Genomic DNA, 24,539 nt, shown 5'->3' with positions numbered 1-24,539 from the left:
TACATAATCGAAATACTGTACTTTTTTCCCCTGTACATAACAAATGATGCAATACAGAATTTAAGTAAATTTGACTTGAATTCCCCCAAATTTTGTTAACTGTGTTAGTTTTCCATTACAGTCCTTTTGGGGCCTAGTGAGGCAGTGATCCATCAACTCCAGCAGGTGGTGCTGTGTCACCACCAACAAAAAAAGCCTCCTTTGAATTGCACTTACCGCCACCTACAGGCCTGGAGTGGTCAACTATGCGTAATGACGCAACATTGTATTGGGTATTACTGGAGAGTGTACCTAATGTAGTGGCCTGGCGTATGATATTACACACGTCTTGATGTTTCCTTCTGCCATCTTTGCTATTTTAGTTATGAAAGGCCCGTATGATCATCGGGGCGGGAGGGGCCAAGGGTCAAGTCATGTCACCCGAGATGTTTTATTGTGAAGGGTTGGGTGGAGGATAGAGGGCAGGGGAGGGGAGGGGGGGGGCACATTACTGATGCTTTTGTGTAGTTTGTGTGCGGACAGGAGCGTGTCTAGACGAGACCCCCGAAGAGAGCGGCGTGAGGAGGAGGAGGAGGTGGCGGCAGCGGGGGGGAAGGCGAAGGGGGCCAGAACCAGCCCGAAAGCTCAGGAAGCTCTGTGGACCGGACCTGCCTGACCTTAAGACTTTTTGTGTGATTGTTTTGGAGGGGGCTGCTTCAGGTACGCTCTTTGTTTTGCTTTTAATGCATGGGTGTGATGTCATCTTTGATTGACAGCTGTCAAATGGACACAGGAAACCTTCCAATGCACCATTTGCATAATTTATTTAGTGATGCAATGTTATTAATGACTATATCAGCCAGTAAGACTAAAAACTTCTAAGTTATATTTCAAGTTTATTCCTTCCAAAAGAGCTTCATCAAGCCTAACAATGATGATGTTGTACATCAAGAACTGTGACGCAGGATTAAATGATCACGTCAACCAGAAGAGTGTCTCCTGATGCACCCGAAGTTCGGATCTCCTTCAGCCTCGACCACACCTCAGGTACGTCCCACACAAGTGCCGTTTGATCATTTAAGACGCTCCAAAGCCCGACTGCGTTTCCAGCATGTGTGGAAAACACGCGGCGGATTCCGACCACAAAAATGGAGCTCGCAGGCCCTGCCCACCGCCACCTCATTCACTATTGCACGCTGCAGCCGTGACAGGTGTTAGCACATCCCCCCCCGCCCCACCACTCCAACCGAAGCCCTGACCCGGGTTCATCCTGCAGGCCTGTCATGTTGTCACGTCCCGCATAGCAGCACAAATGTTCTTCTTGTTGTTCCGCGCGGCGGCGTGGACACTTTTAGAAGGTTGCGTCACACCCGCCCGGAATTGTCGCCGCGCGTTCAGCATGACTTCACGCACTGGCTGCATGTTTGATTCTCTCTCTGCTCCTGCACCTGCCAGACACTTCATTAGGTACACCAGCTTAAGATATAAACAAAACCAAGACAACTAAGCACCTGCTTAGTGTCTCGTGTCCACTAGGGGCACCCAAGATCTATTAAAGCCCACAGAGGCATCCTAGTTTATTTGTTTTTTTTGTAATTTGCACTTTCAACTCATTTATGTGTGCCATGAAATAAAATTAGCAACATGCGGCGACACCAATGTGTATTTGTTTTCAATCGACAGACACACGAGATGCCGAGGACCACGTTCAGACCTTCCCGGATCTCGAAAAACGACTTCAGGTGTGTTGTCATGAAGACAAAATAAACACATTTGAGGAAACTGGGACACTGAGCACAGATTAATATGCAGTCACTTATTGTATTTCCTTTTTTTAGGGTACTTTGTGTTAACTTCCATTTTATTTCTGGTTTAGCCAGTCTCGCCGTGTGTATCTCTGAAGGAGAGCGTGCATGTGTACAAGGAACACTGCAGGATGGCGAGGGAGTTCCACCAAGTCAAGCACGACATCGCCGCCCTGGAGGAACGCAAGTGAGCTGCACCTCACCTGAATTTTTTATTTACATCATCATTTTCATACAGCTATATGTTGGCATGTAGCGCGCTATTGCTACGTAAAAAAAAAAAAGCCATGCACAAAATAGACTCTGTTGAAAGTAACAAGCATCAATCATCCAGACGTAAACAACCGATTAGCCAAACAATCTGCTCTCGTCTTTTAATAGAAACGTTATTTACAGTCCGCCGCAACCCGACACAGCGCGCGAGCCCCCGACTCCCTCCGACACGATTCAAAGACACAGACTGAGTCAGAGCAATGGCTAGCTTCTATGAGAAACAATGTATTTGTCTATATATACCAATGGGTGAGTCAGGCTTGTCGAGGCGGTTCGGCCCACTCGCCACCTGTAAGCGTGAATCATGGCTTTTGACGGGAATGTTGCTTGTCCGACTTGTCGAGCATCTCCTTACGCACGTCAGAATTCCAAAGTGGATTGCAAAGACTGACGTTAGCATGGAACAAAGCAATCAGACCTGTTCACTGTAAATAACCAAGCCTCGCCCAACTTGTCGATACCGTTTGCTTTCACTTTACAAATTATGTGGATTTTCCCGTCACCAAGTTCTTTTTCTGCACAATGACGAGCCCAACTAACCCAATTGCCATGATTATTTCTTTCAAATTTTTGGTTTTTATAATTCAAAAAAACTTCTGACTTTTAATGGCATATGACTCAAGATGGAGCTAGCATGTCCAAGCTAACATTCTAGCACGCTAGATGCCTTCATCCTAGTAGGACATCACCAAATTTATTTCTCCGTCGTCATCTTCAGGTGTCAGCTGCTGGCCGAGCTGGTGGAAGACCAGAAGGTGGCGGCGGAGATTTCCCGCCTAGAGGACGAGTTCCGGCGTCTGTCAGAGGAAAACCGCACGCTAGTGACGGCACACGGAGAGCGGTCGCGGCAACTGCAACGGCTACGCAGGCCCGACTCGTCCTGACCGCACGCTCGCCTAAAAACTGGTCTTCTTCTTTATTTTATTTAATTTTTATACGAGCCATACACACAAATGCAATGTTGGGTTGGTGCTCCGACGTCGGCAAACCATCTTTGTAGAATCAAAGATTAGCATTTAAGAGTGTTAGCCGCTACGTTGGTGTTTTCATAGGTGCTGCATGGAGACAGCCTAAATGCTGTGATGTGGTCCAAGGCGGAGTCAAACTTCTGGACCCGACCTCGACTATAAACAGTATGGTGTGTGTGAGAAAACTGGGATTTCTGAACGTCTACGCCGCTTGAAGTCTGACTTCATTTTCTGTGTTTGTTAGGTTTATGCTTAAATTTATGGGCTTCGTGTTGGGTTTAGAATCTTGTAATTTAGTGTCAAAAACACAAAATATAAAATGTGGATGTGCAAATTCCAGTTGAGTTCTCATCGGCTGAAATATGCCACTTTTTACGCAGACTCAGCTGGTTTTTGTTTTTTGGGTGACTTCATTGGGTTGGTGGAGTCATGTGACGGTGCTCGGGGTGGAGTACATCAATCCCAAAAGTTACTTAAGTAAATGTACCAAGCCCTTATTTGCAAGCCCTTGTCACGGCGAGAAGGAAATGAGGCGAGGTTGCGATTATTTGTCAGATGAAGGGAATGTAAGCACCGATGTGTAGGAGATGAAATACGACAATCTTTCAATAAAACCAAACTGGACTCCAACGCGCACGCCGACTGGCGTTCTTCCATGGAAACAGGAAGTTGATTTGAAACCATCACTTGATTGGTTGCTGGGACAATTCTGTCGTAATCAGACTGCACTTCTGCTTTTTTTTTTTTTGTTTAGTTAGTATCCATAACACGTACAAACATACACACAATCTGGAATGTTCCACGTATACACTTAGTTAGATCCACTCGCACAATGGAACTCGATGCTTCCTGTTTCTTTTCAACTACTGAAGAAACTACTGCTATTGTTCTTTAAAAATTTGCAAAACCTGATTTACTTGAATAGTTTAGAAAAAAAAATGACAGTGAAATATTGTACTCCTAATCATTTTGAGGATTATAGTGTGAACCTTGTATACTAGTAGAAATAATTAGTAAAAATAATGATATTAATTTAGGATTGAAGATTATAATACAGTATTTTTATTTTTTTTTTGGTCAAAATGAGTTTGTCTTTCCAGGAAGTGTAATAGCAGAGAGAGAGAGAGGGGGAGGTGGGGCGAGCGGGAATGTGTGGGACGGGAAAACATGCTTGCTCATCTTTTATCAGAATGAGTCAGCGCAGTTGCAACACACGCGCACCCGCGCACACACACGCCAATCCTCGCTCCCTCCCTCACACACACACTTTGACAGATGAGTGTGTGAAGCTCGCTTAGCTTGTCCCAAAGTCGTCCAAACCTCCAAAGAACCTGGACGACGCTACGAACAGGTAAGCGTATGTTATTTTTAGGATACATTTCATAATTTTTGGTGCATGATTAAAGTTGTTGTGACGTCTATCGTGCGTGCGCGCGCGCGCTTAGATGCCTTCGTACAGGTACGCGTGCGCGGCTCACCCGGCGCGTGTGCTGCGGCGTCTGGATGAGCTGCGGCTGCGCGGTACGCTCTGTGACGTCACCGTGCAGGTAGACGGCCGTCGTTTCCACGCCCACCGTGCCGTGATGGCCTCGTGCAGCGACTACTTCGCCGCAAGGCTCCAACGTGAGCAGGACGACGACGATGACGTCACCCTGCCACCCGAGGTGAGAGCTGCGAGAAAGGTGACGTCACTTTGTTTACCACACTGGGTGGACACGTGCGCTCATTGACCCACTTCAGTCGGTACGATTTGTATTGAATGGTGTACCAAATTAATTGACCAATTGATAAAAATGTTTTTTTTTCTAAGAATGACGTCACTTTTATGACATTTTCCTGCTAGTTGGACACTGAAAATACTGCTTTGGAAGTGGTCTTAGAAATTATTTAGGGGGTGTACCCAATGTAATTGCCAGTTCACTATTTTTAGTATTCCTGAAGATGACGTCACGTTGTTTACCCCCGAGGGAGGGTGCTTACTGGACACTTCATTAGGCACACCTGCAATGATTGATCTGTTCACTTTGGAGCTCATCGGGAACTTAGAACTGAACAATATCTATAAAAAATACTGTGTTTGGATATTTGTTTGACGTATATTCTCCTGTTTTTTAGGTGACCGTGGGTGGGTTTGAGCCCCTGCTGACCTTCGCCTACACGTCCGAGTTGGTCTTCACTAAGCACAACATCCTGGAAATCCGCCAGGCGGCATCTACGCTGGGTTTCCGAGACCTTGACCTCGACTGTTTCGACTTCCTTCTACCCAAATTCAAGTCGGACCCACCGCTACCGCCATCACAGAGGAGGAGGTGTTGTATAAAGAAGCAAGAGCGTGAGGATGAGGAAGCTCAAACCAAAGCCGTCAAACCGGTGCCAAGGGAATCGGCTTCACCCAGTGGCCCGCAGGGGAATGACAGGAGGACTACATTTTCAGTTAAGCCTGTTGGAGGGCCCAAGTATCGCAAGTTTCAGTTGGCTTGTGGGAAAGAGACACCCCAGAAACATTGCGGATGGAACGAGGCTTTTGTAGAAGAACAACAAGGACAAGGAAGCAAGTTCTGTGGTGATACAGATCAAACAACAGAAATTCGCGGAAGCCAGGATGCAACTGCGCTTCCAGGAAATTGCGCAAGTGAGGGTGACCATGTGGAAAAGTGTCCCAGATCAGAATCTGGATCCTTTGAAAAGGACACTGCCTCAGAAGATGGAGAACAAGGACCAGGAACAAGGTTCTCATGTGTGACCAAGTCTGTACAAAGTCCTAGTACACTACACAAGGACATAGAGTGGCTTCCAGGAAATGATGTGAGTCCCAGATCTGACTCGGTCCCCTCTTATCAGGACACTACCACAGAAGATGGAGAACAACTTCAAGGAACAAATAATGGTCCCAAGTTAGTTGCAGCTACCACCCGGAAACATGAAGGTCCTGGCAGCCTATCAGAACACAAGAATGGAGCGGAACTGGGAACAGGAACTAACACCAACAAGAATCACAGCTCTGACTCAGTCCCCTCACATCAGAAAACACACATCACAGAAGACCAAGAACAAAGACCCGGAACAAAATTTTCTGTTGGTCCTAATTTGGCAGCAGACGAAGCTCTTGGACATGAAGATGGAGCAGAGTTTGCAGCAAATAGTGCTATTGCTAGTCCCAGGTCCCCGCTTCTCAGGACATCTTCACAAAAAGATGCAGATCAAGGGGTTGGAACCAACATTACAAAACATGAAGAAAAAGGACCAGGAAAGCAATTCTCTTGTGGTCCCAATTTGGTCCTAGGTGACACGCTGTATAATGAAGCTCCAGGAGGTTCGGACGGAGCGGCTGACCCAGGCCCCTCTCAACAGAACTGCCTCCGGTTTGACCTCAAGTGCACCTTCCTGGCACAGAATTCTGACCCGGAGCGGGGCGGACCGCCGTGGAAGGGAGGCGCACTATCGGAGAGCGAAGGAGCTTCCCAGTCAGGCCTGTCATCCCTCAACTCGGGTGAGGATGGCGACTCGGAGACTGATGGCGAGGGAGAATGGTGCCCCAGAGAACGGGCCAGACAGGTGAGCATTGATGAGAACAGGGCGCTATTGATTCAGGCCCAACTTCTAATGACCTTCTGGAGGAACACGGAAAAGATTTCAAATGATTCGTTGAGTCGTAGATATCTCGGGAACTCATTTACGAATGTTTGCAGTGGGTTGCTTTGGCAACGAGTTAATTATTCACTAGTAAATGTGGACGTGTGTGTGCGCTCAGAGTCCAGCGTGCATTCATTGGCAGGTATGATGTCATTGTCAAGTCAATCCACCAGATAGTTTGTACTAAACTATTGTGTTTATGTTCATTACACTTTTTTAACTACTATATATTTGTTCATGAAGTACATGTTGATGTTGTGTGCTCATCTCCAGTAAACACATTGAGGTGTGTGTGGTCATCAGGTTGATCTTCCGTTCTCTTTGGACTACGCTGTGCGTCTGAGCCGTGCGGACCTACAGAATCTGCTGACTCAGCACACGTTGACACGCCAACAGCTGGACTTGATCAACGATATCCGACGGCGTAGCAAGAACAGGCTGGCCGCGCAGCGCTGCCGCAAGAGGAAGTTGGAGTGTATCGCGAACCTGCAGGAGGAAATCAACAAACTGGTTAGTTATTTATTTTCCTTCGGCGATAACTGTAACACGACAAGTATGTTTTGATGTTGTCTTGACTCAGAAGTGCGAGCGCGAAAAGCTCCTGGTGGAGCAAAACCATCTTTGCCATCAGAAGACCACCACCTGCCTCAGCGTCTCAGCGCTCAGTCAGCGCATCTGCGGAGAAGCCCGAAACCTCAGACCAGACCAGCTGCAGCTCCTCGACTCCCAATGCTTCCTCGCGTCACACTTAGACGCCTTATTCTTGACTCCTTCCTCATCTTTCTCAACTCAAGCTGAGACCGAAGGACATTTAGGGGACATTTAGAAGCATGGAGACTTATACATATTTTTTTTTCTCGTCCTAATTTTCTATTTTTATACACTAATAATTTCCTTAACCACGTTTGGACGTGAACACCAGCATTGTATAGTATTGTATGATCATTTGCCACCCAAAATGTCCTGCCAAAAGTCTGAAATTGACACTTTATAGTATATTTACATCTATTGTTTGTCTCTCTATTGGCTATACGCGTTTTATTGTCAACCTTTAATCATTGGCAAGTTTTATACGTTTTATTATGTACAGATTTTCACTCAAATACACCGTTCATAAGTGTAAAAATAGCAACTCAAGATGATTTAATGACAAATGATTGTGTTTAGTGTCAACGTTGTTTGTGTTCCTTTTCCTCTCAAAACACACGAAACACTTAAAATGTAGTGACTTATATATTCACATATTTTTGAGTACACACTTTAAATGTTAATTTGTTTTTTTTTTTAGTGGCTAAAAAACGCAAAGTGCCACAATTCCGTGTGAACATTAAACGCATCGCTTTTAAAGGGATGCAATGCGAGAAATATGCCACAAGAGGACGCTAAAATCCCGAGAATGACGTGACGTAATCCAATTAATTGAAATGTCACTCAGGTGGGGTCTTTACGTCAAACGTGCTTGTGCGTGAGAGGAGCCCAATCCTTGTCAAAATGGCGGAACAATTCAGCGGGAAGAAGGTCAGTAATCCGATTAATGACTGTTGGTATTACCTTGTCGACCTGTTTAAGCGCTTTTTGTATCCGGGTTAGATGACCATCTTGCTTGATGTGAGCATTCCAGCTCTTAGCATGTTAGAAATAACTTGAAATAGTAGCGAACTACAGGGCGACACTTCGCCGTGCTAACAACTTTAGCTTTTCTCACGCGACTTCTGGTACCCGTGTAAAAGTACAATTGAGTTTCTCTTAGCATTTTCTTTACCTAGTACTATTTAGCGACGTGTTTAGGTAGTAGTTCTCGTTTAAAATAGCAGCCGACTACAGGGTATGGTGTAAAAATAAAAGTACTTTTTCTACTCGGGGTAATGTTAGCATAGCAAATGTTAGCTTGACGTAATACAGGCGGAGGAAACGTAATGCAACAGTACAAATAAAATATAGATGAAATGCTGTATTAAGATTAATATGGGTTTAAAAACGAGAATTTAAAGAATTTTCTTAAAACGAAATACGAAACGAATAATGAGGCAGATTTGAATTAGTTTGAAAATTGAAAAATAAAATACAAGTCTTAACCATTGATGGTAATATTGTAAAAATAACTAAACTGACCATCATTCTAAAATAGTTGAAAGTGTTTAGTCATTAAAATAAAGGCTATAATTTACAGATGAATTTTATTTTTTTACTACTAGCACCACACTAGTATGGCAGCTCACCAAATAAAATAATTAATACAAATTAATATAAATAATATGACACAATGTTACAGCAGTAGTTGTTTAAAATCTAGCACATAAATAGCTGTTCAGGTCACTGAAGTTTTGCATTTGTTTGATTTCCATTTATTTTGGTACAATTTTTATTGACTTTGTTTTGTGTAGTTCTTATGTGTGAAATAAGAATTTCTATGTGTGAGTGAAAAACTTGTACTGCTGTTATGTCAGTTGTCAAAATATGCCAAATAAGTTAACCTAACAAAAAGAGCATGTGCAAAGTGGAGTTTTTGAGGGGCTACTTCAGTTCACTTGAAGCATCCTGTGCATGTGTCCGACTGGCGACGTTGTTGGTCGAGCCGCGGCGTGACGGTGTCGGGTGCCGCGGCTTTCCTCAAGAAGACGTGCTCCCTCGCCATGATTTGCTTCACGAGAAAGTTGGCCGCCTCGTCGATGTTCATGTTGTCCTGCGGCAAGAATAGTAAGATCCCTGATTAGCTTTCTTTCAAAATCATTTTAACATATCCTGTTGTTTCTGGCAAAACATCAAAGGTGTAAGAACCTTAGCGGAAGTTTCGAAGCACCCAGCGAATCCGTGCTCCCTGCAGAACTGTTCCATTTTGAGGCCGTTGGCGGAAAGCACACGTCCCTGCTCGCATTTGTTGGCCAGCAGCACTGTGGCGACGCCGCGGCCGTCGGCTAGCGTCAGCTTTGAGTCCAGGTCCGCCTTCCACTTGAGCACCGCCTCGAAGGTGCTGGGCCGCGTTACGTCGAACACGATGAAGGCGCCCGTCGCCTCGCGGTAGTAAACCCGTGTCATGTTGCCAAAGCGCTCCTGGCCTGCGCGTAAAATACAAACAAATGCAAATATATTTTCCTGAAATTTACCCATTCCGACTTTTTTTCTTGGAATAAAATTTTTTGAATCTGCTAAAAATACGACCATTCCGAAACACCACTTCAGGCTTGTAATTTTATGATTTTTAAAAAAAAAAAAATTAAATTGGGAGATGCATTTTGTCTGGCAGCCGTCGTTGGTCATGTTATGAAAATGCGGACACACATAATTCCACACAATGCGCAATATAGTCGTCATTGTTAACGTTTAAGCACATTCCTGCAGTGCACACAGGCCGTGCTTGTTGACACTAACAATGACTATTTACACAAGAACTGCTTGTATGTGTGTCTCTGTGTGTGTGTGTAAGAGCAGGTTTTCGCTGTCTGCGCTGACATTTCACGAGCAGCTGAATCACTGGCTGGCGTGTGACAGGATGTGCACCCTGCACTTCCTCCTTTCTGGACCCAAAAAAACCCCACAACTGCTGTACATCCCCCATGGCATGTACATGTCCGTTATTTCTTTTTCTCCGAGAAACTATTACTTTAGTATCGGAACGTACAAAACGAGTCTATTTCACTTGTGCCTCATTGCACAAGGTCACATGACGTCCGACGTGGTGGTCACACTCCACGCAAGCCAGACAAAGAGCACATTGGTGACCCGTTACATCAATTGTCTCTCGTAATTGGTCGCGCTAAATACTTTTTATTCCAACAATGGCGAGTCTCACATGAGCGAAGCGGGCTGACGTTCGTTCGTTTGGAAAAGTAGAAGTTTTTACTGTTGACATGACAATATTCAAAATGTATAGGTTTTAAAATGTTTAATTTTAATTTGTTTTCACAATAACTCTTAATGTCCCCCACATGATTGCGCTCACATGATCGTGCGGCGCCCTTACATTTCTTTCTCGTTACAGAAAAAAGTCCAAATTTGAGGAAGTCTCACCCATACGAGGGAAATTCATCTAACCTGTAAAGTGACTTTGCCTGGGTTCTACTCACCAGCGATGTCCCACAGCTGCAGGCGCACCGTCTCGTCGGCGCCCCAGCGCAACACCTTAAGCGCAAAGTCCACGCCGATGGTGGCGCGGTAGTTGTGCGAGTAGGTGTGATGCACATAGCGGCGGATGATGGAGGTCTTGCCCACGCCCAGGTCACCGATCACCAGCACCTTGTACAGATGCTCCTTGCCGGAGCTCGCCATGCACACTCGCGTGTGCTCTCTCTCGCCGCGCACACACACACACGCAGGCAGAGACGCGCCGATTCCTGTTGTGGCCCCGCAGGGACGGCCCCTGTCAAGCTGAGCGTATGCTCTTCTGCTTCCTGTTGACATGCTAATTGCGGTTATTACAGCAGACAATCTAATAAATATGCTCGGAAGCACACAGCTCCGTCTTAAAACCAAAATTAGAGACCCTAAAGCCTTGTTTGAATCCATGCGTGAAAAACTTTTTGTTGACTCATTTGTTTTTTCCTCGCTAACACGTTTGTGGAAACCAAAATGCGCTAATTATAATTAAATACACTTGAATTCAAATTGACTAAAACTTTATTTACACAATCACTCAGTGTAAACTAAACTGAATTTAATAAACATTCAAAGCAAATTGCTTTGGAGTGGAACTAACGCATTTGGCGTAAAATGAATATAAAGCAACATGCTAACATGGCAACACTACTCAAAAAATTGCACCAACGCTTGTGTGTGTGTTTGTACAGTAAACATGCAGCAACACACGTACTGTAAATCCTAAAAATAATTTCATAAGAAAAATGACAAACACCTAAAGATGAAGAAAAGAAAACAAAATCACTAAATATTAGTAACTATTCTATAATTAAAAAAAAAAAAAACCTAAAACGAGAGAATTATTTGACCCCCAAAAATGTGAAAGTTCAAAATGTTAGCTCATCTTACAAAACCAACTTGTCATTAATAACAAGATTCCAGCACTCTGCTACACGATCAGTCCTGAGGTGCTTTTTGGTCCATTTAAACATTCAAATTTTCCTCAAGCTGAGCAAATGTTTGCTCCTGAGCTCGTAAAAATAAAAACTTCTCGTCCATAAAAGAAAAAAAAAACGTGCACACAAAAATGCAAATCGCAGTCGTGTAGCATTAAAAAAAAAAAGAGCTTAACGTGGACATCACTTAACCAAGACTGTTTTTGTTTTCTTTTACAGTGCTTCGCTCCGTTGTATTCATTCAAAACTATCTGAAGAACTTTAAGAAATTCTGGTCCCTGGAAAAAGTCACCCCAAATGAACGGTAAGCAAATACAAATATGAACATGAATAATGTACACATTAAAGGTAAATAGTTCTTGCGACCTATTTTCAAATTTCTCTTTGGAATGTGAAGGTTCAAAGTAGCACTAAGATTAGCGTGTTGTCATCTAAAATTTTAAGATACCAGGCTCAAGGAAACGCATGTATTTGTCGATGGATTTGAAAAATGATGTGGGCAAGTCCTGAAAGCACCACCATCTTCTAAATGACTCTTTTCAAGGCACCACAAGTTTGGTCGTTTACAGAGAGGAAGCACTCTGGCTGTAGTGTCGCAGCAGCAGCTGCCCGTATTCCGCCTCGGAGGCGCCAGACGGCGAGGAGCAAGCGTCGTCGCTGGCCTCGGAGCTGAGCGAGGCATCCCGGAACGGCGACGGCGGCGTGAGTGCGGCTGGCTCCTCCGAGTCTCTGACGTGGCGCGCCGGCTTCACGGCGGGGCCGGCGGCCGACAGGGCGGCGACGTCCAGCTGGTTGAAACTGTTGACCACGCAGTTGATTTGCTCCATGACGGTAGCGCCCCCTAGCGGGCCGCACATCATGCCAAGCTCGCCCACGCCGACCACGCTGATGTCGCCGGCAGGGAGTTCGGCTTGCGGCGGTCTGGTGTCGTTTCCGTCTTGGAACCACTGCGACTCGAAAGTAGCCGCCGCCTCTCCGCCGCCGCTCGTGGAGAAAGGCTTGATGATAGCCGTCTGGTTGGTGTCGGGGGTGTCCTTCTTCTTGACGTGAAAGGTCATCCGCTTCCAAATGTTGGGCCTGTAGCCGCGCTCGTTCTGCTTCCAGGCATCCGACTTCCCATTGGAGCTGGAAACAAAAGGATTGCAACCTTCAATGTTCTACTTACTGGGCCCCCCCCCCTACTTTTTTCTCCGGCCATGTAATTGTACAGTCCTCTTCATTATTGCTCATCTTTCCTCGAAAGAAAAAACAATTCCCCAAACGATCGACCAAAATGAGGTCACCTTCGTTCAGTGTGTCTCCCCCTCCCCCTCCCCCCCCCTGCTTCTTTGTTTCTGCCTGGTGTAGCAGGATGTGGCTAGTTCCTGGAAATACTGCTTTGACAAGGTTTAGCCCTCACCTGGCGTTGTCATGCGAGGACGAGCGGCGCCTGAATAGGTTGGCCATGCTGCTGGACGACTTGCCCTCCTTGGTGGCTTTCTTGGCGTTGCCCACGTGCATGCGCACCACCGTAGAGGTGGTGAAGGCGCTGCGCACGTTCTTCTCCGGTTTGGCCAGCATGATGTACACCTGATGGTACGGCATAGTGAGGCGATCGTTAAGGGCGGTGCCGCGGCGGCGTTTACCTTCGGCACAAACATGCAGCAGAGCGCCACGGTGGCGCTGAGGCTAACGCTGAAGCACATGGTGATGATCTTGTAGTTGGAGCCAAAGTAGATGGGCACAAAGGCCAGCCAGATGATGCAGGTGGTGTACATGGTAAAGGCGATGTACTTGGCCTCGTTGAAGTTGGCCGGAACGTTGCGAGTCTGCGCCGAGAAAAGAAGCAAAGCTCAGCGGATTGTTTCGGACGACACATACCGCATGTGCGTCGGTACCTTGAAGGCGTAGAAGGTGCAGCTGAGGATGAGCAGGCCATTGTAGCCCAACGGCGCAACCACCCCCAGAGTGGTCAGGTTGCAGATTAAGTGCACCTCACGTATGCTCGGGAAGTCGTGGACCACCTAAAGAGCACATGGCACGTGTCAGTCGGTTTGAGCGATGGGCGACGTTCGAGGTGCCCACCTCTGGCGGCTCGATGACGAGCAGCGCCACGATGATGGCCAGCTGCAGCAGGATGAGCAGGAAGGCGATGAGCAGCTGAGCGCAGGCGGACATGAAGCGAGGCTTCTTGGTGCAGATCTTCTTCTTGCTGCCTGCTAGGATTCGAGCGATGCGGTTGGTCTGCGTTCCAGAATAGATCAAGTCGCTTATTGAGTTGGTGAGTGTAGAAATACAAATTGATTATCAATCGCCCTTCCGCCAGCATCGGTTTTTGTTAAGCTTCAGAAGCACCTTCGTGACCAGGGCCGAGTAGCTCATGGCGGGCGACAGGCCGATGCCGAGCCTCTGCAGGTAGCAGTAAACCAGGTGCGGCTTGGCGATCAGGCTGAAGGTGCACGCGTAGCCCAGACAAATGCCCGCCAGGATGATGTAGCACAGCTCCCGACTGGACGACTTCACCACGGGCGTGTCCCAGAACCTGTCGGCCAATCGGATGACAGCGAGGCTCGCCCCTCAATGTTGCAACTTCATGCAATCTACAACATTGCAATCTCGATTCCAATTCGATGAATCGTTGCGCCCCGTTGGACATACTTGACGAAGACAGCTGTGACAAAGAGCGTAGCCAGTAGGCCCAGGCAGGCGAACACGACGGCGGCGATGGGCTCCGGGTCGCCCCAGCGAATGTACTGCACCGGGATGGGCTCGCAACCTATGCGAGGAAAAAAAAACATTCAAATTTCCCTCGTCGGGTTTTTTGTATTTTTGTTTCTTTACCGCGCAGGTCGTCGGTGGGCCACGAGCCCAGCAGACAGGCACGACATGTGTACTCGTCAAACACAAACTCGTTGTCCTTGCAGGGCGTGCACGTCCAGCAGCAGCTCACCTCGCCTTTGCGGATCACCTGTCCACATCGTTCCAAATCAAACATATTCATTTGAAGGATCAAAATCCATCGACTTGTTTTAATCACGTCATTTAATTTTGTTTCCTAACACCTTGATCTGTGCTTTCTGGCAGGGCTCGGAGCAGACGGAGAATATGACGTCGCTGTCGTTGCTCCAGATCTCCTCGTCGTTCATGCGCAGGCCGCCCTGGTCCCAGCTGCCCACGTGCACGTAGGCGTACTCCTCCCGGGCCATTTGCTTGAAGTTCATGATCTCGTACCTGGAGCAGATGCGCTGTCATTTGACCGACCGTCCGCCGCCGAGCGACTTCCTCGTCCTACCTCCCAGGTGAGTCTCCGTTCTGGTCAAAGTGGATGACTTCTCCCGACACGCCCGTGAAGTTGGTTTGCATCAGGAAGTTGAGAAGCTGGCGCCCGTCAATGGGCCGCATGGCCTCGCACAGACCCTGGACGAAGCCAAATTGACCGCTGCGCCACTTGGTGTGATGTCATGCAAACGGAGCGGTCCGTTTCGACTCGTTCGTTCGTACCTTATATCCCGGGCAGAGGTCCTGCTGCATGGCATGCAGACCGTACGCCAAGGAGTAGATGGCGTTAATGACGAAGCCCATCTTGGTGTCTTGGGCGTATTGGTGGCGCAAGGACTCTCTCCCTGCACGGAAGAAACGTTTTAATAAAAGTACCATTCTACTGCCACCTTCTGGCACTGGCAGGAACTTCTCTCACAGCTGCACGTGCGGTTGTAAGCGGTGCTCTCTTGCGGGACTCCCCTCAGCTTGCACTGGAAGCGGTGCTGCCAGAATTCGGGGAACCAGGGGTTCCTCAGGTTGGTGTCGGGCTTGAGCTTCAGGTAGTAGTCGTCGAACCACGTCACGTAGGCCGACTTGAGCTTGATGGTGATGCCGCCCGCCGCCTCGCGCTCCAAGCCGTCCGTCACGTCGTAGCGGTCCGCCCAGCCGTCGCTAAGCAGGGAGAAGAAATTTTGCTTTCAAAGTTAATCGGGTTTCCAGAATCAAGCCACGGTTTGGGTTTCAAATGAACGTTTGAATCTATGACATGGGCAATTTCCATCGAGTGTGCTCGTCAGCAGGAACGAGTGGTTTCCTATTTTGGTCCATTTGAACACTGGATGATGTTTGCTCCGCTGCGGTAAAAGTAGCTACTCAGGGAAAAAAGATCTGCTTTCAAGTTGACCCGTGTTGACGATAAGTGTATGTGTGTGTGTGCGCGCCCGTGTGGGTGGTGTAGGAACAGGCAGTGGTGTGCTTGCTGCCCTGAGCGCTGGGGTGCGTGGGTTTAGCTTCAGGAGTGATTCAATCTATCAGAGTCAGAGCCCCGTGTGCTTTTCACCATGAGCGCCGTAGCCTCTCTGAGGAAGTGTTACCAAATGGACGCCCACGCCAAGCTTACGTAACTCCGCGACGCCGTCGTAAACTTTTGCTGCTTTTTATTTCTTGAAACGGGCGAGCGCGTGCGGAGGTGCAATCAAGCGGCGTCCGGTGGGAGCGATGAGAATAGACGTGAGCTTATTTGGCGCCGCTCCCACTATGGTCTTCACTTAATGTGTCAGGTCATGGTGCTTTTCAGTCGGCGCTCACCGGCCGCTTCGTTAGGTACACCTCCGATATCGCGGCTAGACACGAGAGCTGTTAAACGAGATGCCAGGACTTCGAAAAAGTATTCATAAGTACGTTTTAAAACATCGCTCGGCTAGTTGATGGCGTCCGTGATGATGATGATGATGAAGTCGTTCTGTCTTAGAAACACGCTAGCAACAGCATAGACATCGCTGTATGATTTACAAAAAGCTTTTTTTTGGGGGGGGGGGGGGGGGGGGGGGGCTGGCGCTATGTAGTTCAAGGTTACTTTACATGTTTCGTCCCCTCCCGCCGCAGCCCACATGTGCGTCTCCTAATGAGCAGAAGCATTTATAGAACGCCCGGCAACCTTAAAATAAAACACCTTCTTGGGAGACGCGGCCAATCCTGCGGCTCCGTCAACCCCCTCACTTGCCGTTTATTCCTCCGCCCACTGGCAGCTACCCCCCCTCCCCTATCATCAGCCCTCCCTTCCACTCCTCCGCACGCTCTTCTTCCCTCCAACTCTTGAACACATTTAGCAAAGCACAACAGAGCAAGCATAAAGAACAGAGAGTGGTACCTTTGGTTTCCATGGCGATGGTGAAGGATGGATGATGGGATGTGTAAGATGAGAATGAGCTCCCTTTGCTGTCTTGTCTCACCTCCCCACCAGCAAGAAGTCGCCCACCAGGCGCTGGCGGCGCATGGCGGCCAGGATGCCTCGCACCGTCATGCCCTCGCAGAAGCAGGCCACCACGCGGGCTTTGGGCAGGTGCGCCCGCAGCTTGTGCAGCAGCCGGTCGAAGGCGCGCTCGCCGGCGTTGCTGTAGATCTTGTCCGAGTGCGCGATGCAGAGGCCCTCCTTGGCCGCCATGTCCTTGAACGCCTCCATGCCGCTCTCGCCGTAGTTACCTGCGTGGAGCAAAGAGGGAGGGCGGGGCTATTGGCCATTGCTGCTAGTGGAAACTGAGAACTTTCTTACCCTCAGTGTGTATGGCAGACACATAGCTCCAGTTGTACCTCTTGACAATGTCCACCATGGCTCTGGCCTGCTGCATGTCTGAGGGCACCACCCTCATGAAGTACTTAAACAGGCTCTGGAGGAAGGACACTCATCAAGATGGAGGCTCCTTTTCCTCGAAAAAGTGATGTCATGATTTTTTTGTGCTTAAAGTTTCCCTAACCTTATCACTGAGAGTCATGCTCGTAGCAGAGTAGGCGATCTGCGGGATGTTGAAGAGCTGCAGGAGATTCTGCACCTGGATGGCCACCGAGCTGGACCCCGGTCCGATGAGGCCCACAATGGGCTTCTTGCTCTGCGGCACCGGTGCAATGCCACCAGGTGTGGCGCACCTGGCCTGGCTCTCCTCCTCCTCGCTGGACACCAGCGTGTCCCGGATGAACTCGATGCTCTGCTCCAGGGCCACGGCCGAGTGCCAGCACGAGTCCCTGCGGGGACATACCGAGGTGTGCCTCTGGGGTCTAGCCTAGTGCCGCTCTTGTTCTTTTGTAAATGTTAAAGCTTTACCTGATTTCACAGCCTAGCGTGATATTGGGGAGAATGTTGGGATCGGCGTTGATCCGATCCAGTGTGTGCATCATGGCCTCCACCCTCTGGATCCCATACTGCTCGCGCACCGCCCCGCACTTCCTCTCGTGCACCTGAGAGCGGTCACCATGCAAAGGTCACATCGCACTTAACGCTGACATCCATACCCACCTTGTCTGCAGGCGGCTGGTGATGGACGGAGAACAGGGCTCCGATGATGATGTCGCCCGGGATGCGAGCCAGAACCCGTCTTTCGTTGCTCTGTGCGGCGACGCCGACCCGATCTCTCAAACCCAGTCGGCTCAGCTCGGCACCCAGCAGTACGCTTGCCGCCAGCAGCCGCACGTACACCCCCAGTCTCCACACCATCCTGGCGTTCATCCTCATGCCTGCCACCATCTTCTCAGAGGTGAGGTCCGCATACTACACCTCACTAGTTGTTGTTTAGAAATTGAGGATAAAGAAAGCAGAATTTTAATTTGCAGTTGAATGTAAACAAACGCAAACAACATACCGCTGTCCATTGTGCTGAAACAAAAAAGGGAGGGGGGGGGGCTTGCGCGTGGCACATACACACAATGCTCGCTTTTCATTACAAAGACGGAGGAGTGTAGGTTTGAATCTCCTTTGTTTGCTTGTTGTGATTTCCATGCAAGTCTAATTTATAGGTGTATTGTAAAACGACCACGCTCTTAAAAAAAAAAAAAAAATAGAACTACGACCAACTTTGTATGCTAGTTGCTTTACCAGCTTTTAAGTCCATTTATTTTTGTCACTCAGCAACTTCTGTAGTCCTGCAAATTAATAACATGAAAGGAACAATACTGAACGTTTGAAGAGGAGCCCACTGGCACAAGTCCAACAAGTCTCAGTGGGGTTCCTCATGATTTTATGGATACGAGTCGAATATTCAACGTTTTGGTCTTTGTTATTTTAATAGTGCAGGTGCCGCTTACATCAGGTGCTGATTACATCAAAATGCAAATGAAGCATAAAAAGCGTATTTTTTTTAGCCTCATTCTAGAATATCTGACTATACGTTCTCTAAATGTATCAAGAAAAACATTGCATTGATCAGGACTGCTCTCCAATCCGAAATTAGCCAGCCACCCTCAAACTTTCGTCTAACCTACCTGCAGTCCTTCCAGCGTCCGAGAAGTCCATGCGAGCGTCTCCATCGCTCGGAAATAGCAAATCTTAACGACAAAGCATCGCCTCTCCTGCTGGGAGCAGGTTTAGTAGGAACATCACAACCACCGGCAGCACCAGCGAATGCCCGCCTGCACGCGCCCTCCCTCCCTCCCTCCAAGTGTCTCTGTCTTCATCGCCCCCGTCCCCTCCCACCCACGGACGTCTTCTCTTCATCAGCTCACAACATCACCGGGGATAAAACGGTTAGCTCGCGTGAGTCAATAGGCGCACATCCTTTCAAAGTAAACTAGTTGATACATCGTCCATCCGTATTTCATTACGATGTGGCTTTACGAGTAAAGTTGAGACGTACTGTAGTACCTTTCTGTGCCAGTAGTTGGCATCATCAACTGAACAGAATGGACTTAGGTTACTGTTAGGTTACGGATTCTAGTTATTGATCTGACTCCAAATTGCGATCAACACTTAACACATAAATTGCTATGTCCTAATCCACACACTGGCGCACCTAACAATTTTGCGAGTTCGTTCTGTCAAAGAGAAGACCAGTAGATCAATCAGACCAAATTTACCAATTATTTATTCCTGACAAAGCGCACTAATACAGGCCTGGGTCCCGGGTCCCTCACACTAAAACTCGTGCGTTTTTGTGACCACCAAAAGACGACACATTCTTCCGGGTTGCCCAGTTTTAAAGAAACACAATATGAATATTAAAGCATGCAAAATATTGTGAGATGATTGGTCGATGGCCATCTCCTCCCCGGTCCAGGTGTCGCTGAGGTCAGACAGTTGGGTTTTTCCCTCGTAGGCCGGTCTCATAGACGTGCTGTTGTTCTTGTTCCTAACCGACCTTGAGATGATCTCCTCCGGTACTCCCTATCCGGGCCTATTCCACAACACTTTGAAGAAAACAAGTTCATGCAGTTTGTCTGCACATTCCTCGCCCCCCACCAATCCACACGTGCACTCTAATACTAGATATTATATTAATATGATTATAAGTTTAACACAAACTTAAAAAATATGTTTGCAAACTCCCAAAAGCACATTTCCCTTTATTCCCTCTCATGACCTCATTTATGAGGTCATCACCCGTTACCCTAGCAAACAGCTACCAGCGCGCTGTCGATCCTTCCTTCCCCCCGCTGCTCATGTTGAGTCACCAGGGCATATTGGCCCATCGGTGGCAACGGGCCAACGGTTTTCTCGATCAACCGGACAGTGAGTGACCTAATACATGGAATACAACAACAATCGCATAAAATCATAATTGTAATAAAAATAGCTACAGCAACAAGCACAGACATGATGAGGCCTTTCCAGCTTCCGAACGTTTTCATCCAATCAGACCAAATATCGGTGTGTACGCCTGAATGATCTTTCATCTTTTTGTTCAGTGTCCTCAGTCCTTCCAACGCCCTGGTCAGTCGGCCTCCTGGTGCCGTGTTGTTTGGGATGAAAGTACAACATGCATCACCAAACATTCCACACACACCATGTTCCTTAGCTAATAGCATGTCCAACGCAATTCTATTTTGGAACGCCATTAACGACGTTGCAGCCAATTGTTCATGAACTGCGGCGAATGATTCAGCTGTATAATTACCCAGCCGTTGGACATTGTAATGAACGTAATTAATACGGTCTACATTTTTATTGGGGGTGATCCATAGGAAGATACTTTCGAATCCCGAGGACACTTGATTAACGAGTTTATACTTATCTGGCACACCCCGGGGCACTCCTATAGTGTCAATATATGTTGGATCGTCGTCGCTCAACCACGGGGGCAAAATGTCTCTTTTGGCTCGCTTCAGGAGCCCCGCCAGTGGGGACTCCAGGTTCCAATTGAGATTCTGTATTTCAATGGGGACAACCACCACAGGCATTATCAACGACACGAGGGCACAGATACCTGATGCATTCTTCGGCAAGCGATCCTATAATTTGTCATCTCCACACCACAACCAGATGTCACTGGTCTTCCTCTGCTCCTTCCATCATTGCTGGGTGAATTCTGGCATGTCCTGTTAAAGCTTGAAAGCAAGTGAATTTGGAAAAAAACTTTGTATATCACAATTACAAATTGAAACCTACTCACCCATTTCTATTTTACCACTCCCCCCTTTTGACACATTCACCCAATGTGTCATTACGTATCAAAAGGAACCTGCAAAGCGTCCCCTCTCATCACCACACTCATTGTAGCCAGGCCCGCGGAACCTCTAGTTACCATCTGGGCCCCGGGACCATCACCCCAAGTCCTTGAAACTTGACTGTCCACCACACACACTCGGCAACACAAACAAAAATCATCGCACTCCTGTCAGTGAGCTTATAGCCCGACTGACAGTGGACATTTGTACACACAAAAACTGACATCAAGTATCAAAATTAAAAACAGTCATAAAATGAATCCTGGCGCCCGCGGATCATGTCCTGAAAACCACGTCATCAACAAGTTCATCATAAAAACCAAAAGGGCAAGGGTTAACATATTCTTGTAAATTCAACACAAACTTTCCACGAATGCAATCGACAACCTGCAAGAATGAAAACAAGTTACGCAAGCAACGCGCAATCCGCTCCTTGGCTGGTGGCTGATGCTGCAAAAAAAAAAAAAAAAAAAAAATCAAGTCACACAGAAAAACAAAGCAGAGCGTGCTATTGTCGCAAACACGTTCAAGCGTCAAACAATTGGTCACTGTCCACCTAGTCCGTCACCCCGTCGGGTGAGCTCAAAGTCGTCACACGTCAAATCGTCCAAAGTCTTGCTGTTCGATACTAGTTCTGTCTTGTCTGACCATATCACTGAAATGGGCCTTCTCCATCACATCGTTTTGTTGTCGATGGTGCCCCTGATTTGATCATTGAGCCATGGTTCCGGTCAGAACTCATCATTTACCAGTTCCAGACCCTCCAGTCTGTACCACCCCTTCAGGTGAGAGGAATTTTATCCTCAATTGCAAACACATCACCCCAACTTCAGACCTCTCTGGCCAATCATACTGCGCACACACAGTCATAGATGATCACATGCGCACACACCCATCCACACACTCGCAGACACACACATCCGTCTCTATCACTCAGCTCTCCTCCCACACTAAGCAAAGTTAGTATGTTAGTGTGCAGGCAAACATTGACTCCTAATAGTAACTCTTCACATTTGGACATACTTGTCAACATGACCTATTGTAAAATCTCCAATTCAATTTTCCATAAACTCGCCCATCAGATTCATCGCAAATTGTCATATATGTCTATCTGGGGGGGAGACGACTGTGGGACCCGCGTGTCAGGGGAGCCTCCATAACCTCAGATTGCTCCTACAAACTCGATCTCTATTAATTATCCTAATTAAATTCAATAAAGATGGGTCCGACTATTCCCTCTGGATTTTTACATCATCATTTGGCTCTCCCCCTTTTTCCTGTTGTCTAGCTCAAATATGTTTCTCAGTCTGCTTCTCTTTATTGCCCCTCTTGGCGAGTCTAACTCGCCCCTTTTTCTCTTCCTAAAAATCCTGCCTGTCACACCATCCAGCACCTCTCCCTAGAATGGGCAGTTTTTAATGTAATTTACGTCATTGCTGTCCAGATCTTCTATCCTCAATCTCCCTTGCTGTCAATCCCTGTTAAAATGCCAAAATGCCCCTGTTCCTCTTGACCGAATCCACTTTAGTCCAAATGTCCTATTCTAAAATGTATCTAACTCGACTTCTACTTCTTAAGCCTGACGAGCCAAAATATCAGATCTCGCTCTTGTTTCTTACCGTTTTAGCCTATTTGTTTTATCCAAATCTGTTCAATCTCTGACTATGATGCTTTTCTCTGTAGCTCTACGCATTCTTCAATTTTTATCAAATCTCCTCAGTTCTGTCAAACTTAGTGCACAATGAAGCTCCTGTCCACCTTGACCCAAGCTTCACCCAGTTTGGTAACGCCACAGCAAGGAGTGCGATTTGACCGTCGGACACTTCCAACACCCCTGCGTCCCAGAGGCCACACAGAGTGTCTTCCATGCCTTGGTCCGCCTCTTTCGGCCAACGATATTGAGGCCGTTTGATAGGCTGCGTCTCATCCATTTGGAGATCAATAGGGGCCACCTAATGACAAAACCCGACATCAAATGGACTCTGGGACCACAGTGTGTCGGGCAAGGCCGCCAGCATTACTTCAGCGTCCTCATGATCAGTTAACTCCCTACCGTGTGTGCGGGACACCAACATCATCTCCAGCAATCCTGTGTCTGCCATGGGTTGTTTAATTTGGTATGCATTCTGAGACTCAGACCAGTACAAATTAGGAATGTGAGTTTTCCGCCAATCGGTCTGTTGCAACAACTGCTTGACCATTGAGCCCAATTGTCTGGCCTCGTGTCCTGGGGCAAGAGCCAGCGAAATGTGTGGCACCCCTTTCTCTGTCATTTTGAACCACTGCATTTGTTCATATGTCAATTCAGTTGCCGCTGCGACTCCCTCTTTACCAATCAAAATGCACGATGAAGTTAAATCCCACATGTGCCCTTCAATTTCTTCAAACAAATCCCGATATACATCATCACTTTTTCGGTCATAAAATAGAGTGCAATGCAAAGGATCAACAGGTGGGTGGTATGGCGCCAGTGAGCAGATCCAGGCTTCCACAGTAGGTAGGTCGAGAACACACCGCCACCAGCAGGGGTCTCTGGCTCCAGCCTGGCCCAGTAGATGGTTGCAGTTTCTGCTTCTGCCGGTAGGGGCGCCATCAGCCACTGACCATGTTGTTGTAGCTGCTGTGAGCACTGGATGCTGATGCCATCTGGAAATTGAATAATCACTCCCTTTGGCCCACACAGAATTCTGGCTTGAACGGCTGACAGCAAGTCCCTTCCCATCAAATTGATCGGAGTGTCTGTGGAATGGATGTATTTGTACCACAGTCTACACCCTGTCCGGGTGATCACAGTTTCAAGTGGTTTGGTAAAAGGCAGAGTACGTGGTTGTCCCGAGAAGCCGACTAAAGTTGTTGTTTTCTTTGACAGTGAGGATACAGGAAGGGCAGTGTTTATTGATGAATAAGTTGCTCCTGTGTCCACCGGCATCTTCACAGGTTTTTCTTTCCACTGTCACATGAAGCATTGGCTCCGCCGGGCCACTGCTTTCCTGGCTCCCTGGGCAGCCCTATTCAAATTGTCCACACCAGAGATCGTCATGTTGGTAGTACTGACCTCCGTGCGTTTGTGGGCGGGGGGCTCCGCGCGGTCGATACTGTGGGCATTCTTTTGCCCAGTGGTCGGTTTCGCCGCAGATGAAACATGCGTTGGGCGAATGGGGTTTGTATGCTGCCCTCCCCGGGTAAGCAGGTGCACTCCCTCCCCGGCCTCTGTATCCGCCCCGGAACTGGCCCCTTCCGCGCCCCACCACCTGAAGAGCCTGTGACATTTGCATTTCCTTTTTCTGTGATTTAGACTGTTTAGCTTCACCATGCATTTTTGCCAACTGTAATTTCAACAACTGTTTAGATAATGCGTCTGTCTCGTTTTCAACTTTAGCTTGTGACTCAGTGAACATTCTGCAGTGATGCAAAAGATGACGTTTAAATCGTTCTTCGGCACAAACCAGAATGTCAGGATC

General features: G+C 47.7%; 4 protein-coding genes and 2 long non-coding RNA genes across 7 annotated transcripts; 3 read left to right on the top strand and 3 right to left on the bottom strand.

The window, feature by feature from the left end:
* The first annotated feature begins 644 nt into the window (after positions 1-644).
* Positions 645-3,655, top strand: map3k7cl (map3k7 C-terminal like). Of its 2 annotated transcripts, XM_049742990.1 has the most exons (6): positions 645-699; positions 932-1,026; positions 1,663-1,721; positions 1,856-1,971; positions 2,776-2,963; positions 3,110-3,655. In XM_049742990.1, exons 2-5 carry the CDS (start codon positions 951-953, stop codon positions 2,939-2,941), a joined length of 417 nt encoding a protein of 138 aa, XP_049598947.1. In that variant the 5' UTR covers positions 645-699; positions 932-950; the 3' UTR covers positions 2,942-2,963; positions 3,110-3,655. The 2 variants fall into 2 exon arrangements, with proteins under 2 accessions (XP_049598947.1, XP_049598946.1); XM_049742989.1 differs by having other exon boundaries at positions 2,776-3,655.
* On the bottom strand, positions 856-2,777 carry LOC125982454 (uncharacterized). Its single transcript, XR_007486393.1, has 2 exons — positions 2,301-2,777; positions 856-1,427 (listed from the first exon to the last, which is right to left on the bottom strand). It is a non-coding gene; the product is annotated as an uncharacterized lncRNA (long non-coding RNA).
* Positions 3,656-4,141: 486 nt separating the features above from the next.
* On the top strand, positions 4,142-7,585 carry LOC125982303 (transcription regulator protein BACH1). Its single transcript, XM_049742762.2, has 5 exons — positions 4,142-4,376; positions 4,471-4,689; positions 5,141-6,580; positions 6,962-7,168; positions 7,239-7,585. The coding sequence occupies exons 2-5, from the start codon at positions 4,471-4,473 to the stop codon at positions 7,482-7,484; spliced, it is 2,112 nt and encodes a 703-aa protein (XP_049598719.1). The 5' UTR covers positions 4,142-4,376; the 3' UTR covers positions 7,485-7,585.
* Positions 7,586-8,818: 1,233 nt separating this feature from the next.
* Positions 8,819-11,161, bottom strand: rab38b (RAB38b, member of RAS oncogene family). Its single transcript, XM_049742920.2, has 3 exons — positions 10,723-11,161; positions 9,437-9,714; positions 8,819-9,341 (listed from the first exon to the last, which is right to left on the bottom strand). Exons 1-3 carry the CDS (start codon positions 11,159-11,161, stop codon positions 9,183-9,185), a joined length of 876 nt encoding a protein of 291 aa, XP_049598877.1. The 3' UTR covers positions 8,819-9,182.
* On the top strand, positions 9,714-18,096 carry LOC125982449 (uncharacterized). The gene is made up of 4 exons (XR_011088156.1): positions 9,714-10,215; positions 10,638-11,992; positions 14,752-14,966; positions 17,950-18,096. It is a non-coding gene; the product is annotated as an uncharacterized lncRNA (long non-coding RNA).
* grm5a (glutamate receptor, metabotropic 5a) lies at positions 11,255-18,166 on the bottom strand. The gene is made up of 17 exons (XM_049742717.2): positions 17,939-18,166; positions 17,747-17,880; positions 17,403-17,667; positions 17,201-17,315; positions 16,881-17,130; positions 15,365-15,600; positions 15,169-15,290; positions 14,960-15,084; positions 14,730-14,898; positions 14,509-14,635; positions 14,326-14,443; positions 14,023-14,209; positions 13,753-13,911; positions 13,566-13,691; positions 13,314-13,496; positions 13,088-13,257; positions 11,255-12,813 (listed from the first exon to the last, which is right to left on the bottom strand). Exons 1-17 carry the CDS (start codon positions 18,164-18,166, stop codon positions 12,252-12,254), a joined length of 3,276 nt encoding a protein of 1,091 aa, XP_049598674.1. The 3' UTR covers positions 11,255-12,251.
* Positions 18,167-24,539: the final 6,373 nt, after the last annotated feature.

Source organism: Syngnathus scovelli, chromosome 15 (genome assembly GCF_024217435.2).
Source record: "Syngnathus scovelli strain Florida chromosome 15, RoL_Ssco_1.2, whole genome shotgun sequence".
NCBI lineage: Eukaryota > Metazoa > Chordata > Actinopteri > Syngnathiformes > Syngnathidae > Syngnathus > Syngnathus scovelli.
This window is presented reverse-complemented; position numbering and strand designations above follow the sequence as displayed.

What these genes read in the sequence shown, in the direction of transcription:
- map3k7cl (XM_049742990.1), top strand. Translation starts at nt 951, where the DNA reads ATGATCACGTCAACCAGAAGAGTGTCTCCTGATGCACCCGAAGTTCGG. An exon ending in CAGCCTCGACCACACCTCAG is followed by an intron (nt 1,027 to 1,662) that starts GTACGTCCCACA and finishes TTCAATCGACAG; the next exon opens with ACACACGAGATGCCGAGGAC. An exon ending in GCCGCCCTGGAGGAACGCAA is followed by an intron (nt 1,972 to 2,775) that starts GTGAGCTGCACC and finishes CGTCATCTTCAG; the next exon opens with GTGTCAGCTGCTGGCCGAGC.
- LOC125982303 (XM_049742762.2), top strand. Translation starts at nt 4,471, where the DNA reads ATGCCTTCGTACAGGTACGCGTGCGCGGCTCACCCGGCGCGTGTGCTG. An exon ending in ACGTCACCCTGCCACCCGAG is followed by an intron (nt 4,690 to 5,140) that starts GTGAGAGCTGCG and finishes CCTGTTTTTTAG; the next exon opens with GTGACCGTGGGTGGGTTTGA. An exon ending in AGGAGGAAATCAACAAACTG is followed by an intron (nt 7,169 to 7,238) that starts GTTAGTTATTTA and finishes GTCTTGACTCAG; the next exon opens with AAGTGCGAGCGCGAAAAGCT.
- rab38b (XM_049742920.2), bottom strand. Translation starts at nt 11,161, where the DNA reads ATGGATTCAAACAAGGCTTTAGGGTCTCTAATTTTGGTTTTAAGACGG. An exon ending in GCAGCTGTGGGACATCGCTG is followed by an intron (nt 9,715 to 10,722) that starts GTGAGTAGAACC and finishes TTTTACGCGCAG; the next exon opens with GCCAGGAGCGCTTTGGCAAC. An exon ending in GCTTCGAAACTTCCGCTAAG is followed by an intron (nt 9,342 to 9,436) that starts GTTCTTACACCT and finishes TTCTTGCCGCAG; the next exon opens with GACAACATGAACATCGACGA.
- grm5a (XM_049742717.2), bottom strand. Translation starts at nt 18,166, where the DNA reads ATGGTGGCAGGCATGAGGATGAACGCCAGGATGGTGTGGAGACTGGGG. An exon ending in GTCTGCCATACACACTGAGG is followed by an intron (nt 17,131 to 17,200) that starts GTAAGAAAGTTC and finishes TGCTCCACGCAG; the next exon opens with GTAACTACGGCGAGAGCGGC. An exon ending in GCCAGAAAGCACAGATCAAG is followed by an intron (nt 14,636 to 14,729) that starts GTGTTAGGAAAC and finishes CGATGTGGACAG; the next exon opens with GTGATCCGCAAAGGCGAGGT.